This window comes from Ipomoea nil, unplaced genomic scaffold, assembly GCF_001879475.1.
Source record: "Ipomoea nil cultivar Tokyo-kokei standard unplaced genomic scaffold, Asagao_1.1 scaffold2826, whole genome shotgun sequence".
NCBI lineage: Eukaryota > Viridiplantae > Streptophyta > Magnoliopsida > Solanales > Convolvulaceae > Ipomoea > Ipomoea nil.
The window spans coordinates 3,167,937-3,184,584 of record NW_017619254.1 but is presented as its reverse complement, the minus strand read 5'-3'; the positions used below and the strand labels follow the sequence as shown (position 1 = coordinate 3,184,584).

At 34.9% G+C, this 16,648-nt stretch overlaps 1 protein-coding gene across 3 annotated transcripts; it reads right to left on the bottom strand.

Annotated features, from left to right (window-relative positions):
* Positions 1–1,415: 1,415 nt before the first annotated feature.
* On the bottom strand, positions 1,416–14,818 carry LOC109158656 (protein LURP-one-related 10-like). 3 transcript variants are annotated; one of them, XR_002050427.1, is made up of 4 exons: positions 14,413–14,818; positions 13,383–13,759; positions 1,657–1,738; positions 1,416–1,586 (listed from the first exon to the last, which is right to left on the bottom strand). XR_002050427.1 is itself a non-coding variant. In XM_019306549.1 (3 exons), the coding sequence occupies exons 1-3, from the start codon at positions 14,650–14,652 to the stop codon at positions 1,726–1,728; spliced, it is 630 nt and encodes a 209-aa protein (XP_019162094.1). In that variant the 5' UTR covers positions 14,653–14,818; the 3' UTR covers positions 1,654–1,725. The 3 variants fall into 3 exon arrangements, 2 of the variants coding, with proteins under 2 accessions (XP_019162094.1, XP_019162093.1); XM_019306549.1 differs by lacking the exon at positions 1,416–1,586 and having other exon boundaries at positions 1,654–1,738; XM_019306548.1 differs by lacking the exon at positions 1,416–1,586 and having other exon boundaries at positions 1,672–1,719; positions 13,347–13,759; positions 14,413–14,817.
* Positions 14,819–16,648: the final 1,830 nt, after the last annotated feature.

Sequence of the window (16,648 nt, the reverse complement as noted above, 5' to 3'; positions counted from 1 at the left end):
AAGTTACGTTATTTTTTTGTGTGGTTCATTCACATCACTAATATTTTGTTTTTATTATATACTAATAAGTGTCCCGCGATGCACAGACTATTATTAATTTAACAAATAAACAAATTACACTTTTGATCCTATGACTATAGAGAGTGTGTTAATTTCGCTTCATGACTTTTAAAAGTAACAATTTAGTCATTTAACTATGTTTTTTTAATAGATTTGGTCCTTCCGGCGAAATCACTGGTAAAAATTGGCCGAAAAAACTTAAACCTTTTTAATTTTTTTTTTATAGAGATAGAGATATAATATATAATATAATATATGTAATATTTTATAGAGATAGAAATAGATCAGGACTATGTGGTCTAATGGTACCCGGGTTGGATTTCCATTTGGAAGATTATGAGTTCAAGCTTCAGTTGAGGCGTTATTGGTTCTCCAGTAACTTCTAAAAAAATGTAATATTTTATAAATTAATTTAATAATTATATTGATGTTCATTTGATTTGTAATTAAAATTTCATGAATTTATAAAGTAATATGAATACAATAAATGCTTTCACACTTTGGAGGGAAGAAATTTTTCCTAATCATTTTGCTTTTATATATACTAGTAACTAGTAACTAGTAATTGTCCCTTGCGATGCACGAACTATATTATTAATTTAACAAATTTACCAATTAAAATTTTGACATTCTCTGAATTATTTAATAAATTAACCTCCACGTTAGGTCAATATAATCTTTTGTGGGTTAATTCCATCCGAGTTCCATTGTCTTTGGTGGCAATTTTAAATTTAGTGTCAGACTATCATTTTTGTCATTTAACATCTGAAACATATCATTTTTAGACACTTTTAGTCTTTCTTATGACTTTTTCTATTTTTAGTAAGGGCATTTTTGTCTCTTCATATTTTCTTTTGTTATTTTTCCGTTGTAACTGATTTAATTGGTTTAGGACTTTACTAAAAATCGGTTGACAAATATGATTACTAAAAATCAGAGGTTACCTAAAGTTCTAAACCAATTAAACCAGAAAAATAACAAAAGAAAAATATGAATAGACAAGAATGCCCTTACTAAAAATAAAGAAAGTCATGAGAATGACTAATAGTCTGGGATGTAAAATGCCAAAAAAGATAGTCTATGACTAAATTTGGAATGGTCACAAAAAACAAGAGACCTCTAGTAGAATTAACTCATTTTTTGTCCATCAATTTGGTCACCTTTTCCAACGACCTACTAGTCAATATAATCTTATGTCGGGATGTCGTCCTAGCTCCGTTGACTTACTATAGCATGTCACAGTTAGGGTTTTGAGCTTTAATACACTAAATTAATATGTTAATGTGTCTCTGGGAGCCTATATAATTGCCTTGTTACACAAAGTTAAATTGTGTATTTGACCCATTTTGAAAATATTAAATTGAAGTGCTAATACAATATAATTTACAAGTAATTACATCATGAAACATTTCAAGAACAATAAACAATACACACCCCCACAAAATGGTTAAAACTAAAATTTCAAAGGTTTATAGCATCAAGTAGATCTACTCATGATTAAATAATAAAAGAATAGCAGATATATATATATATATATATATATATATATATATATATATATATATATATATATATATATATATATATATATATGTAAAAGGAAGACGCCAACCACGACGAACTGTTATATATCCCTACTTCGATCTATCAGTTCATCATGTATGTTCAATGGTGATGATGATGAGCAACGTGGTGGTGATGATGAGCAGCGTGGTGATGATGATGAGCAGCGTGGTGATGATGAGAAGTGTGATTTCTTCTTCTTGAGTCGCCGATCTCTTCTAGAATTACTATAAGGGCAACGATGAAGGCTTGATCCACGTTTGGGTACAACGTCACCATGAAATTATCCTTTCCCAGGAATATACTCCCCGCCGTCACTTTCTTCTGCATCTGAGCAATTAAGGTAGAAGATGGTTTAACGTAGATATCGCACGTCGACTCCGAGTTGCTTGTCTTCATCTTATAATCGCAGACTTGTTCCGATGTGTTGCCGGCTAAGAACACGTCTAGGTTTGTGGTGAACTGGAACGCCGAAGATGTTTTTGCGCTGAAGATCAGGTCTTTCTCCTCTTTGCTTTCTCCCCTGTAAACTTCCCATCTGGTTCGCCATGTAAATGCCTGCATATATACATAATTAAATTAATTTGAGAATAATCCTCAGAATTGTTAGGTTTTTTCTCCAGTTAACGTGAGCGCAACTTCAACTAAGTTGATCAAACAATTGATTTAATTTGTAACCACAAAATTACCGTGCACAACCTCATATAATAGATGCAGGTTTTTCAGGTCACCCAAAAATATCAATGTATAGTAATGTTTTGAATCTTATATATATACCTTTCGTCGGATAGTGAGAATGGAGTTTCCGGCGGGATCAAAGACGACGATCTTGGTGTGGAAGAAAGTGGGGATGTTTTCGACTTTGAAGAGGATTGTGGCATTGGAGGCATCTTTAACTTCATATCCGTGGCCACCCATAAAGTAAACCTTTTTCTTGATTGAGATTTGAAGATGATGAGGGACACAGTATTCCGGGCTGATCACAACCAGGGGATTACCAAACACCGTTTCCGCCATGTTCGCTGCTAACTGAATACTGATCTGATCACCAGAATCGATCAAACACTTCAATTCCAATAATAATATCTCAGATTCTTGATTTAATTTTCTACTAATAGATGATACCTTTATGCATGTTGATCTTCGTCTATATATATATATATAAAAGCAGATAGAAGAATTTACGTGAAAGCAACATTAATGGCGGTGTAAAGAATTTTCAAAGCACTAACCAAGTCAAGTCAAATAATCATCAAGCTAAGGAAGAGAAATTGAAAGGAAACATCATGTATCGTAGGTTGTGGCTTGTGGTCCATCTATCATCTTCGTGTTAGGTACTTAAAAAGTATTTGACTTTTTATAAAAACAAATTTGATGTCAACGCAGATTGATTCAACTTTACATGTGTTATATGTAGGTGTAATATAAAGGCTCAGTGAATTTTCGTGGGGAAGACTTTTTAGAGTGAAATATTTTGTACTTTGTGCATTGATAGTTGTTCCTTGTCAAATTGTATGTCTATTTTACCCTTGTCGAGATTAGAGATAATTCTTCGTTAATTAACTCAAGAATAGGAGTACAGAAGATATCTAAAATAATCTATCTCTAACAACCCTGACTAATAGACTAGACTCACTATACACCACATGTTACACAATTATATTACATGGATATAATAAAGCAATAATAAGAATAATAATAATAATAATACTAACACACCCCCTCAAGCACAAGGTGTGGAAGTCACCACGTTGAGCTTGTCCCGCAGAGCACAGAACCGTGATGTAGCTAGTGGTTTGGTGAAGACGTCGGCGAGCTGATCAGTGGTCGAGACATAGTTCACAACAAATTCTCCTGAAGCGACTTTATCTCGTACAAAATGATAGTCAATTTCTACATGCTTTGTCCTGGCGTGAAATACGGGATTAGCACATAGGTAGGTAGCGCCCAGGTTGTCACACCATAATGTTGCAGGACCCCCTGAGTGTAGCCCAAGTTCCCGTAATAACGAGACAACCCATGTCACTTCGGCCGAGACATCAGCAAGAGCCTTGTATTCCGCTTCCGTGGAAGACCGGGCAACCGTGCGCTGTTTCTTTGACTGCCAAGAGATAAGATTAGTCCCAAGATAAACAGCAAACCCACTGGTACTCTTACGGTCTATCGGACAGCCAGCCCAGTCAGAGTCAGAGAAAGCGTGGATAGCGGAGGAGGATGACGGTGTGAGACGCAACCCATAATCCATTGTCCCCTTAATGTAGCGTAGCACCCGCTTAACGAGACCCCAATGCTCAACCGTGGGCGAGTGCATATGCTGACAGAGACGATTAATAGCAAAGGCAAGATCAGGCCGTGTGATCGTCAAGTACTATAACGCGCCCACAACTCGGCGATATTGCGTGGGATTATCAAACAACTCAGTCGACGGAGTAACCAACTTCGTCACAGCGGCAGGTGTGGTGAGTGGTTTGGAATCAATCATGCCAGACCGTCCCAAGATATCGGACATATAACGTCGTTGAGAGAGTATGACAGTGTCCCCTGAAGGAACCATTTCAATGCCCAAGAAGAAGCCTGGTGTGCCAAGGTCTCTAATTTTGAACACTGTAGCGAGCTGGTGTAGCAAGGTGCTGACCAATTTAGAATCATTGCCCATCATGATTATGTCGTCGACATAAACCAACAAGAATACCTGTGAAGTCCCGGACGTATAATAAAAGAGGGATACGTCAGTTTTGGATGAGATGAACCCTGCAGATAACAAGAAGTCATGCAACCGTTTGAACCACGCCCGGGGAGCCTGTTTCAAGCCATATAGGGGCCGTTGTAAAAGACAAACGTGGCCCGGTGTAGTCGGGTCCTCATACCCCGGTGGTTGCTTCATGTACACGGTTTCGTCCAGATGCCCATTCAGAAACGCATTATGGACATCCAGCTGTCGTAGTGTCCACTGTCGAGACACAGCTAGGGAAAACAACATACGAACAGTCGTTGGTTTGACTACAGGACTATAAGTGTCGAAGAAGTCCTCTCCTGCTACTTGGTTAAACCCTTTTGCTACTAAACGCGCCTTATAGCGCTCAATGGACCCAGTGGCCGTGCGTTTGGTCCTAAATACCCACTTGCAGCCAATGATGTTCATATGAGGTTACGGAGGGACCAAACGCCATGTATTGTTGTGCAAGAGTGCATTAAACTCTTGGTCCATAGCCTCGCGCCAATGAGCATGCCCCACTGCCTGAGAATAGCAAGTCGGGTCAGCTACAACATTTAAGGCATGAAACGGCTCATCTGTCCCACGTGTCATGTGCCGGAGTCTCATGACATGATCCCGACTCTGAGGTTGAGCCCGGGGTTTACGTGGTCTGGCTGGTGCGGTGTGAGTAATAGCCAGCCTGGGGGGTTCCTGTGCAAGTGGTACTGGATTACCACTAGAGGAATCAGTACGTGGGGCTACGGGAACCTCAGATGTAGCAGATGATTGAGCAACAGGTATAACCGCCCAAGGTAGGGGCGGTGGTGTACACTCTTGTGGTGTTGTGCCTGTAGCAAAGGGGAAAACATTTTCGTTAAAGCGGACATGCCTGCAAATGTAAGTCTTTCCACTTGTCAAGTCAACGCATCGATATCCCCTAAACGAAACAGGGTAACCTAGGAAGACACATGGGGTGGTCCTGTACTCAATCTTATGCCGATTGTAGGGGCGTAGATGTGGGTAACAGAGACACCCGAAGACCCTTAGGAAAGTGTATGGGGGATTGACTTTAAATAGTTTAGAGTACGGGCTTTCAAAGTTTAGGGCTGAAGAGGGTAAGTAGTTTATGAGGCAGGTGGCTGTTTCAAAGGCGTAGTCCCAATATTCACGTGGAACTTTGCCTTCGGCGAGTAGAGCTAGGCCAGTTTCGACAACATGTCTGTTTCGCCGCTCTACTTTACCGTTTTGTTCATGCGTATAAGCGCAAGATTGCCGATGATTTATTCCAAGACTTTGGAAAGTGTGGTGGAGTTTACGATATTCACCCCCTAGATCCGATTGGATTGATTTGATAGAGCGCGAAAATTGGCGCTCTACCAGAACGCGGAACACATCAAAGACTTTATATAAATCTGATTTTACCCGAAGTGGATAAAACCAGCAAAAACCGGAATAGTCGTCTACAAAGAGGCAGAAATAACGAAAACCACTAACTGATAGTACGGGAGAGGGACCCCAAATATCAGTGTACACTAAGTCTAATACAGATTGACTAGTTCGTGGTACGCTTTCTAGTTTGAAACGTGACGATTTTCCTAAATGACAAGAATTGCAGGAATCAATTTGGCTATTTTTATTATGTGACACAGGACAAATTTGTAACACTTTATTTAGAGCCTTCTTGTGAGGGTGACCGAGTCTTTGATGCCATATTGTGGGGGAGGCCCGGGAACTGACGAACGCGAAACTTGACCGACACACCGGAAGCTTGTATAGCCCGCCCGATGTGGACCCTCTAAGTAGAACCGCCCGCGTTGTGGAATCCTTCACAATAAAACAATTACTGTGAAATTCAAAAAAAAACATTATTATCGACAGTAAACTTATGCACAGATAATAATGGGACCGAAAGACTGGGAACATGTAATATGTCTTTTAGATTTAGATTTTTGGACACGGATGGGATTGATGCTCGACCGATTCGTGTAATTTCCAAACCTGCGACATTGCCCACCCGTAACACGTCCGAACCGCCATACTCCTCGGAATGCCCCATCATTGCCGCATCAGGAGTGGCGTGAGCTGTGGCACCAGTGTCCGGATACCAATTGTCTGCCGGAACGGGGTGAGGGGCTGCCGGCGTGTCGCCGGAGATGGCCACATGGGCTTGCGCCGGCGGTTGAGTGTTGTAGCGCTTGTAGCAATACACGGCGGTGTGACCGTGCGACCTACAGATCTGGCAACGAGGTCCGCCCCGGCCACCGCGCCCACCGCGCTGTCCTCCGCGGTTCCAGCGACCACCACCGCCGCGCTGCTGGTTCGATGAATGGCGACCACCACCGCCATGCGAACCACTGCCTTGCGATCCTCCGCCACGGTTGGTTCCAGCGTATAACGCCGTGTGAGAAGTCGCGGCATCACTCGGCGAGAAATCATCCACGAGGATGAACTCGTGAGCCTGTAGAAACTTCGACAGGCTGGACAGCGACACCGCAGCGCCGGACGCCGTGTGACTGGTGGCCAACGCCTTCAACTCCGGTCGTAGACCTCGAATTATGTACAAGGTCTGCTCCATTGGTGACAAGGGACGCCCGGCCTGAATTAGCGACTCGACAAGGACCCCGGCTCGCGCAATGTAATCGGCGATGGATGCATTGCCCTGTCGAAGCTGTTGAAACTGCCCAAGGAGGTTGATGCAGCGCGCCTCGCTGGTGGAACCGAGCGCAGACGAGATGGCGGCCCAGATGTCGGCGGAGGTATCCCGTCCGAGAGCGAGGTGTAAAACCTCATCCGACATCGCAGAGATTAGTAAAGACACGATGGTCTGATCTTGCTTGATCCAGGCATGATATGCCGGATTCGGCACCGGAGCCGCTGGCGTTGTCGACGCGGAACTGCCGGTGGTGGAGGCCGCCGGGATCATCGCTGGCGGACACGGATGGCTTCCGTCTACGAAGCCAGTGAGTTCCTGGCCGCGAAGAAATGGAAGAAGCTGCATCCTCCAAAATAAATAATTCGTGGAGGTGAGCTTCATGGTGACATAATGATGTGCACCGGAGAGAGCGTTGCCGGCGGCCGGCGTGGGTGAGCCGGCGGCGGAGTGAGTACGCTCGGAGGAATTGGTCGACATGTGTGGGTGAGGGAGGGAAAATTTGCGGTGGAGAGAGGAAGAATTTGGTTGTTTCCGAAAACCTGTCGTCTGATACCAGATTAGAGATAATTCTTCGTTAATTAACTCAAGAATAGGAGTACAGAAGATATCTAAAATAATCTATCTCTAACAACCCTGACTAATAGACTAGACTCACTATACACCACATGTTACACAATTATATTACATGGATATAATAAAGCAATAATAAGAATAATAATAATAATAATACTAACAGTCGATTCCCGTCATTCAAATTCCGGCTATATGGAAGACAACACTCGCACTATTTTGGTGGGTCAGGTTTGTATGGTGTCTTATGATGGAGCATGTGTATCGCATACTTCCTTTTGTACTTGTTTCAATTTTTTATTATTATTTCATGTTCATTCCTTCGCATGCTTTAGTGTTTATTTTATTTTATTTATCTGAGATGTATGGATTTCATTCAACTACTTTAGTTCTTTATTCTAGCACATAAAGTACATTATATATTATTCTAATTCATAAAATACATTATTCTAACACATAAAATACATCACTCTAACTCATAAAATACATTATCTTACCCTAAAAATTTTATTATTCTAACACATATAAATACATTATTCTAACACATAAAGTACATTATTTTAACTCATAAATACATTATCTTACCCCATCAAAAAATTTTCTGCCACTCTCACCCTAATTTTTACACAGAGTATAATTAGAAATCATTATCATTAATAATCACAATAATATATGGTATATATAATCATATGGTACGATTAATTATAATGTCGACTAACATTGTAAATTTTTTCTACTACATTAATCCTAAGTCGAGTTTTCGTGTTAGGTGAAGAGTCATCACAAGCATTTAATTGGTTTCATTTTGAATAGTCAAAATTATTGATAAGGTAAGCTTCTTGTATTATTCTCATTAAAAATAATCTATAAACATTCATAGAGTAGAACTCCCGGTTACGGGGATTTCATGATGGAATTGAAGCACCTGCAGGTAAAGACAAGGGAGGAGAGCCTAATTTATTATTAGAATGAGGTTCAAATTGGTCACTGAACGTAATCTGAAAATGTAATTAGGTCACTGAACAAAAAAAAATGCAACTAAGTCACTGAATACTCTAAATGTATGCAATTTCATCTGATAGCAGGTTACCTGCTTACGTGGCAGTTAAGTTGACATTTTTAATAAATTTTAATAATAAATTTTTTAAAAAAATAACGGCCACCCTCTCCCCCTCTTCCTTCGTCTCCGCCGGAAGAAGGGAGGGAAGGGGTAGCCGGCGGCCACCCCGTCATTTTATTTAATTTTTTTTTATTTTTTAAAAATTTATTATTAAAATTTATTAAAAATTATTAAAAATGTCAACTCAGTTACCACGTAAGCAGGTAACGTGTTAAAATTGATGGTAACTTATTAAAATTGATGGTAACCTGCTATCCGGTGAAATTGCATACATTTGGAGTGTTCAGTGACCTAATTGCACATTTTTTTGAGTGTTTAATGACCTAATTGCACTTTATTTTTTTCGCTCAATGACCTAATTGCATTTTCATGTTAAATTCAATTGCCAATTTGAACCTTATTCATTTATTATTTTATGATTTCTAGTACGACATACTATTATATTTACGTACTAGGCCTTTGGTTGAAAGAATTACAATTCCATTATTTTTTTCCTACTTTCAGAAAATGAGAAATAGCACAATTTGATTAAAGAGAATTAAAATTTACGCTGCCACGCAGTGGGGCACAAAGCGAATTATTCTTTTACCTTTTACTAAAGAATACTATGTGCACGTTGCAAATAGTGGCCTAGAAAAAAAAAAAAAAAAAAAAAAAAAAAAAAAAAAAAAAGAGAGAGATTTAAAAAAAAAAAAAAAGAATTAAAAGTTGATGAAATTTGAATTCTCAATTTGTGAAATTGAAATGCCAAACCTTCTCTTAGAACTTTTACAAGGCGTTTAGTTGGAAGGAGGGACCAGAATTGCAATTCACAAAAGGAGAGAATTATAATTTCGTGAATTTGTAATTCCCTCTAATCAAATAATGGAGTTGTGCATATCAAAGAATTAAGTTGTAGTTGAATTACAATTACATCCTACTAAACAAGTTGTTAATTCCATGAATGGTGAGAGAAAAGTAGAGTGATCTGTGGTGCAATTATGAGTGATTAGTGATGCACATATAAGTGTCATCATGTGCTACACTTAGAAGTGGATGCACCACCAAACATATATAAACACATCAGGCCACAAGACCATACTGGAAGGGTTGGTCGCATATGAACCAAACCCTATATGTGGGTGTGTAGCGAAATAAACAAATCAAATTAAGTATATATTACTATATTTTAATTCTTATCGCCCAGAAAAAAAAAAAAAAAAGAGTTGAAAAAGGAATAGAAAAAAAAAAATGACATGAGTTTCATTAATTTTGTGTACACTAATTTAGTTGTTATCTACAAATCTACATCTACAAATCTAATAAGAGCCAATAATGTTAGGTCCTTAATTGGAACAAAAAAATATCGGTAGTAGTTGTTTCTTAAAATAAATGGTTCATATTATTTTGATTTTAGTATTTTTTTTAATGATTTTCCTTATTTACCCTCTATTATATTATTTTTTCCCCTTAAATAACCCTAAATTCCGTTAGTATAAACTTTAGTAACGAAATATTCCATTAACTATTTATTATTCTTAAAATACTCATTAATTTATATAAGAAAGGTCTTAGGTTCGAACCCCAACTCAATTATGTATTAAAAATATAATATAAAATTTAACATAAACTTTAGTCAAATAATTAGTCTGACTAAATACATAGCATTCAAAGTTGAGCATCAAAGATTATAAATCCGAAACTTTAAAAATCATTTGATTTTTTTGATTTAAAAAAAAAAACAAATTTAAGTTTTTTTTTTTTACGTTTAATTAATATTCTTTTGATTATTTAGAACAAAACTTAATATTTCAATTATGCTTTTGCATTATTGGAATGATTTAGGTCATTATTGTATTAATATTTTTTGTATTTTTTTTTTATAATGGTACAATTGTATATTACTTTACAAATATTATACTATTACTTATTTTATTGGACAAAATTGTTCTTATATCATTGTCAGACTTGCACGGCCTAACTAGAAAGTTGTTGATCATAAATACAATTGCACATGAACTTTAAATCGGTAGGAGCATTTTCCAAATAATTGACAATATTAACATCCTACTAGCTCCAATTGAACAAGAATTTTATCAATGCATGAAAACTTCTAAAGAAATTTGTAAGTTAATTTTTACTTCCAATTAATTTCATTATTGTTGATGAAAAGTATGTACGCCACTTTATTACTCTTATTAAATTAAATAAATTAGTAGCTACAACAAAAAAATAATGCATATGCATTTAATTAATTTAGAATTAGATGTCTATAATGCTTTATTTAAAAAACAAATATTCATTATAAAAAAATTTAAAAGAAATATAATTTCATTAGTTATATTATCTTTAATTTATTTTCTACAATTCGAAGATTCCTTACCTTCAAATTTATTAACTTATTATATTCCCTACATTGTCCATTGTCTTCTTTTTACATTAGCTTGTAATTAAATATCAAAGTTATAATACAAAACATATTATATATATTTATTTACCAAGTATTTTATATATACAAATATAATAAATATTAATATTTTGTTCAGTACTTTCACATGATAACCTACAACACACATCTCATAACACATTAAACATGTAGAGGAAAAATTAACACTACTAAATATCAATAGGTGTTTGTAAGATAAATAGTTCATATTACAACTAAAATCTCAGTCATATACACAACAAGGCAAATCTAAAGCTTCCTACACCATAATTTCATTGCATGATGAATCCCTCTACGCTGCCACTAGTAACCAATAAAAAAATAAAATAAGAGAGCATATGTATTGAAGATGAAAACAATGACAGAGAATTAAAAAGAATTAGAGAAATTTAAATCAAAAGTAGTATTTATTTATACTATCGCTTTAAGACTACGTATTTAGACTAGCGTTATTAAGAAGTTGCAAACATTTATTTTAGTGACAATTATAATCAATCTCTCACATATTATATTGAATTATATACTTTAAATTATCGATTTAAATAAACAAATTCAACATTTATTTACCTATGCATAAACTCTCCTATATAATATTGCATTGATATATTTGAAATACTTATTTAAAAATAATCATTGGGCATTATCCCATTCGTGCAAAACGCGTAAAAAAAACTAGTAATAATAATATAAAAATAAAATGTCTATCATCATTGTTGTTATTAAAATGTTAAAAAAATATTTTGCAATGAGTAAGTTAAAAATAATAAATAGTTAATGGAATATTATGGAGTGAATTCCATTTTTGGTCCTATTGTTATAGGAGTTTTTCCAGTTTTAGTCTACCATAATTATTTTTGTCACATTGCGTCCACTATTATTAAAAGTGTTCCAATTTTAGTCCACTTTAAGATTTTTCGTGGACTAAAATTGGAACACTTTTAATAATAATGGACACAATGTGAAAAAAATAATTATGGTGGACTAAAATTGGAATGACCCCTATAACTAACAGTAGGACCAGAAATGGAATTCACTCAATATTATGTAATTAAAGTTTGTACATTAAAAAATAAAAAATAAAAAAAGTAAAAGAGGTTAGTTTTGAAAATGTTTTATCATTGACGATGAATAAATCAAAATATACAAGTTATCAATTCACATTATTACACCAACATATTATTACATCCGTACAAATGATGATGATAATGATGGCATAAGACCGCATTTGCCCTACAAAACAAATGCATAAAGAAGTTAACTCAATTGCACTATTGCTACTAGTTAGAAAAAATGTATTATTCGATCGATTAACTTTTTCAAAATATTTTTATAATTACCAGCGTCGACAAAAACACCTCAGCTCTCAAAATAACAATTATATATTCAAATTCAACATCATTTTGTATAAAAGTTGAAATGGAAATATTAAATTGAATTGCTAATACAATATAATTTACAAGCAAAGTAAATACATCATGAAACATTTCAAGAACAATAGATAAATAATGAGCAAATACCAATTTTGGTCCCACGAGTATTAGCAAAATGACAGTTTTAGTCCACATGTTTAATTCCTACCAATTTTCATCCACGACTATTACTTTAGTACCAATTTTCATCCACGACTATTGTTTTAGTGCCAAAATTCATCACGCCAATCACACATTTGTTTAAAACATGTCGAAATATGAAATTATTAAGGGTATTTTCGTCTTTTTAAATTAAGATCCCAATTTGAGCATGAATAAAAAGATTTAAGCCCTAAGATCTATCGTGATTCGCAGTTTTTCTCCTCAAATTAAAGTAGGATGAGGAGGGGAACTGCCAATTGGGGTTGATCTTAGGGCTTGCATCCCTTTATTCATGCTCAAATTAGAGCCTTAAGTTGAAAAAGACGAAAATACCCTTAAAATTTTTAGATTTCGACATGTCTTGGATGGAGGGGTGACATGCGTGATGAATTTTGGTACTAAAATAATAGTCGTGGATGAAAATTGGTACTAAAACAATAGTCGTGGGATGAAAATTGGTAGAAATTAAACATGTGGACCAAAACCGTCATTTTACTAATACTCATGGGACCAAAATTGGTATTTGCTCATAAATAATACATACCCCCACAAAATGGTTAAAATTAAACTAAAATTTCACGAGTTGTACGTATACCCATGATTATTAAATAATAAAAGGATAACAGATATACCTAAAATTAAAGGAAGAAAACGACGAATTGTTATGTATTAATCCTGCTTCAATTCATAATGTGCAATGGTGATGAGCAGTGTGGTGGTGATGAGAAGTGTGATTTCTTCTTCTTGAGTCGACGATCTCTTGGAGAATTACTATAAGAGCAACGATGAAAGCTTGATCCACGTTTGGGTGCAGCGTCACCGTGAAATTATCCTTTCCCAGGAATAAACTCCCCGCCGTCACTTTCTTCTGCATCTGAGCAATTAAGGTAGAAGATGGTTTAACGTAGATATCGCACGTCGACTCCGAGTAGCTTGTCTTCATCTTATAATCGCAGACTTGTTCCGATGTGTTGCCGGCTAAGAACACGTCTAGGTTTGTGGTGAACTGGAACGCCGAAGATTTTCTTGCGCTGAAGATCAGGTCTTTCTCCTTTTTGCTTTCTCCCCTGTAAACTTCCCATCTGGTTCGCAATGTAAATGCCTGCATACATAAATTAGATTTGGGAATTATTCTTATGTTTTTTCTCTACCTTAATCTCTGAATTTAATGCCAGGACAATCTCAACTAAGTACACTTGATTTGTAACTACAATGTTACTAATTTGACTTACAATAAAGTTAGTAATCTAGACTGATTTACATTATTTCCCGTCCTCTAATTTGACTATTTGACTCACAATATGAGTAGTAATTTAGACTGATTTACCTTATTTCTCGTCCTCTAACTTGTCTATTAGAGTTAGGGCCGGATTTTAGGCTGTGCAAGCTGGGCTACCGCACAAGGCCTCCAATTTTAGAGGGGCCCCAAATTTTAGAGGTCCAATATTTAATTTTTATAGTTTAGAAATAAAAATTAAAAGTTTTTAATTAACTTTAAAAGGTTTCATAAAGAGATGGTAAGAATATGTATTTATTGTATTTTTACTTGGAGGTATTTTAAAATTTGTGATTTTAGTAGGGCCACATTTATTTACCAGAACAGGCCACACAAACTTAAAATACGGCCCTGATTAGAGTCATAGATGGAGTTTATTGTGCACACCCTCAAATAATAGATGCAGGATTTTTTAAGTCACCTTAAAAAATCAATGTATAATAATGTTATGAATCTTTTATATATATATATATATATACCTTTCGTCGGATAGTGAGGATGGAGTTTCCGGCGGGATCAAAGACGACGACCTTGGTGTCGAAGAAAGTAGGGATGTTTTCGACTTTGAAGAGGATTGTGCCATTGGCAGCATCTTTGACTTCATATCCGTGGGTAGCCAAAAAGTAAACCTTTTTCTTGATTGAGATTTGAAGATGGTGAGGGGCACAGTATTCCGGGCTGATCACAACCAGAGGATTACCAAACACCGTTTCCGCCATGCTCAGATCAGCTCGCTGCTAACTGATCTGATCACTAGATAATCAAACACTACACGTACTGCTAGCTACCTATTTCAGATCAATTCCAATAATATCTCAGATTCTTGATTTAGTTTTCTACTAATAGATGATACCTTTATGCATGTTGATCTTCGTCTATATATATATAAGCAGGTAGAAGAATTTACGTGAAAGCAACAATGGTGGTGTAAAGAATTTTAAAAGCACTAACCAATTAAGTCAAGTCAAATAATCATCAATGAAGGGAAATTGAAAGGAAACATCATCTTTGTGTTACGTACTCAAAAAGTATTGACTTTTTATCAAAGCAAGTTTGATGTCAACGCAGAGTGATTCACCTTTACATGTGTTATGTCTCATTAACATTGACCAACCTTGTATTGAAAAGGTCCGGGTTTGAATTTCCTCTTGTATTGAAAAAATCAATTTGACCAGCACTTTAGAGGTGCTTCTAATTACGGTTAGAGATCTCGTAGTCTGATAATAAAAATAAAAATAAAAAAAACATTGACCAACCTTTTTCCCAGCTAATTTAGACTAACCCATGCATCATTATTATTTTAATAATTAAGATCAATAATTACAATGATTTGTAAATTAGTATACTTTTTTTTCTTTAAAAAAGAAGAAGAGAAATTGGTTAATATTAACCTTATTTTTAATGAGGTAATATCATGATAGTGTGATACGCTATTGATGATATATAGCAGGCACATATATACATACACACACAATGTATCAAATATATATATTTTCAAAATTTACGAATGTTTTTATTGAAAATTTTAGAATAATATCGTTTCAATGTGTGTATATATATATATATATATATATATATATATATATATATATATATATATATATATATACAAATTTGACAATAATTTTAATCTGTGTTTTCATCAAATTTTTAATCAATTGTCTTAGGTGGTATACTGCCATTTACGTATGAAGTAAAACTTTTAAAATTCCAAATAGCACCAAGTAGAACGTTGACTCGATCTCTTCTTTATTATTATTAGGAATAAGGTTACAATTAGATCACTGAACAAAAAAAAAATGCAATTAGGTCATTAAATATTTTAAATGTATGTAATTTCACTTGATAGCAGATTATCACCAATTTTAGTAAGTTACTTGCTTACGTGGCAGCTGAGTTTGCAATTTTAATAATTTTTAAATAATTTTTTTAAAAATTTTTTAAAAAACGATGGCGTGGTCAATTTAAAAAAAAAAAAAAAAACGACGGGGTGGCTGGCGGCCAACCCGTCGTTTTATTATTATTATTATTATTTATTTTAAAATTTTTAAAATTTATTATTAAAAATTATTTTAAAATTATTAAAAATCTCAACTCAGCTGCCACGTAAGTAGGTAAATTGCTAAAATTGATATTATCCTGTTATATATTTCTTTATAAGTAATGTTGAAAAGTCTTTGTTATTTATAAAGGAAAATATACTCCGTAATATTTTTAAGGAAAATGTAACACTCCGTACTTTTAAATCAAAATGTAAAAATATTACATTTTTCTTCAAAAGTATTACAATTTTTCATATAAGTAATAAACATTGTATTATTTATTAGTATTACATTTTTCGATATAAGTATTACATTTGATCTTGATCCAATCCGTTTCATAGATCATCACACAAGTTTTTGCATTATTATACAGAGTAATATAGTCACGGGCAAATAATGTTGTGGAACCGTGTTCACCTTGCAAGGTGGACACGATTTCAAAACTGTCATAATTGTGAATATAGAGTTAAAAAATTATGAACATAGAATTATATAGTTATGAACATAGAGTTCTATAATTGTGAATATAGAATTCAATAATTGTGAATATGAAGTTAAAAAATTATGAACATAGAGTTCAGTATGAATATAGAGTTTTTTTTATTGTGAATATGAAGTTCAATAATTGTGAATATGAAGTTAAAAAATTATGAGCATAAAATTTTATAATTAC

What these genes read in the sequence shown, in the direction of transcription:
- LOC109158656 (XM_019306548.1), bottom strand. Translation starts at nt 14,652, where the DNA reads ATGGCGGAAACGGTGTTTGGTAATCCTCTGGTTGTGATCAGCCCGGAA. An exon ending in TCCTCACTATCCGACGAAAG is followed by an intron (nt 13,760 to 14,412) that starts GTATATATATAT and finishes TTATGTATGCAG; the next exon opens with GCATTTACATTGCGAACCAG.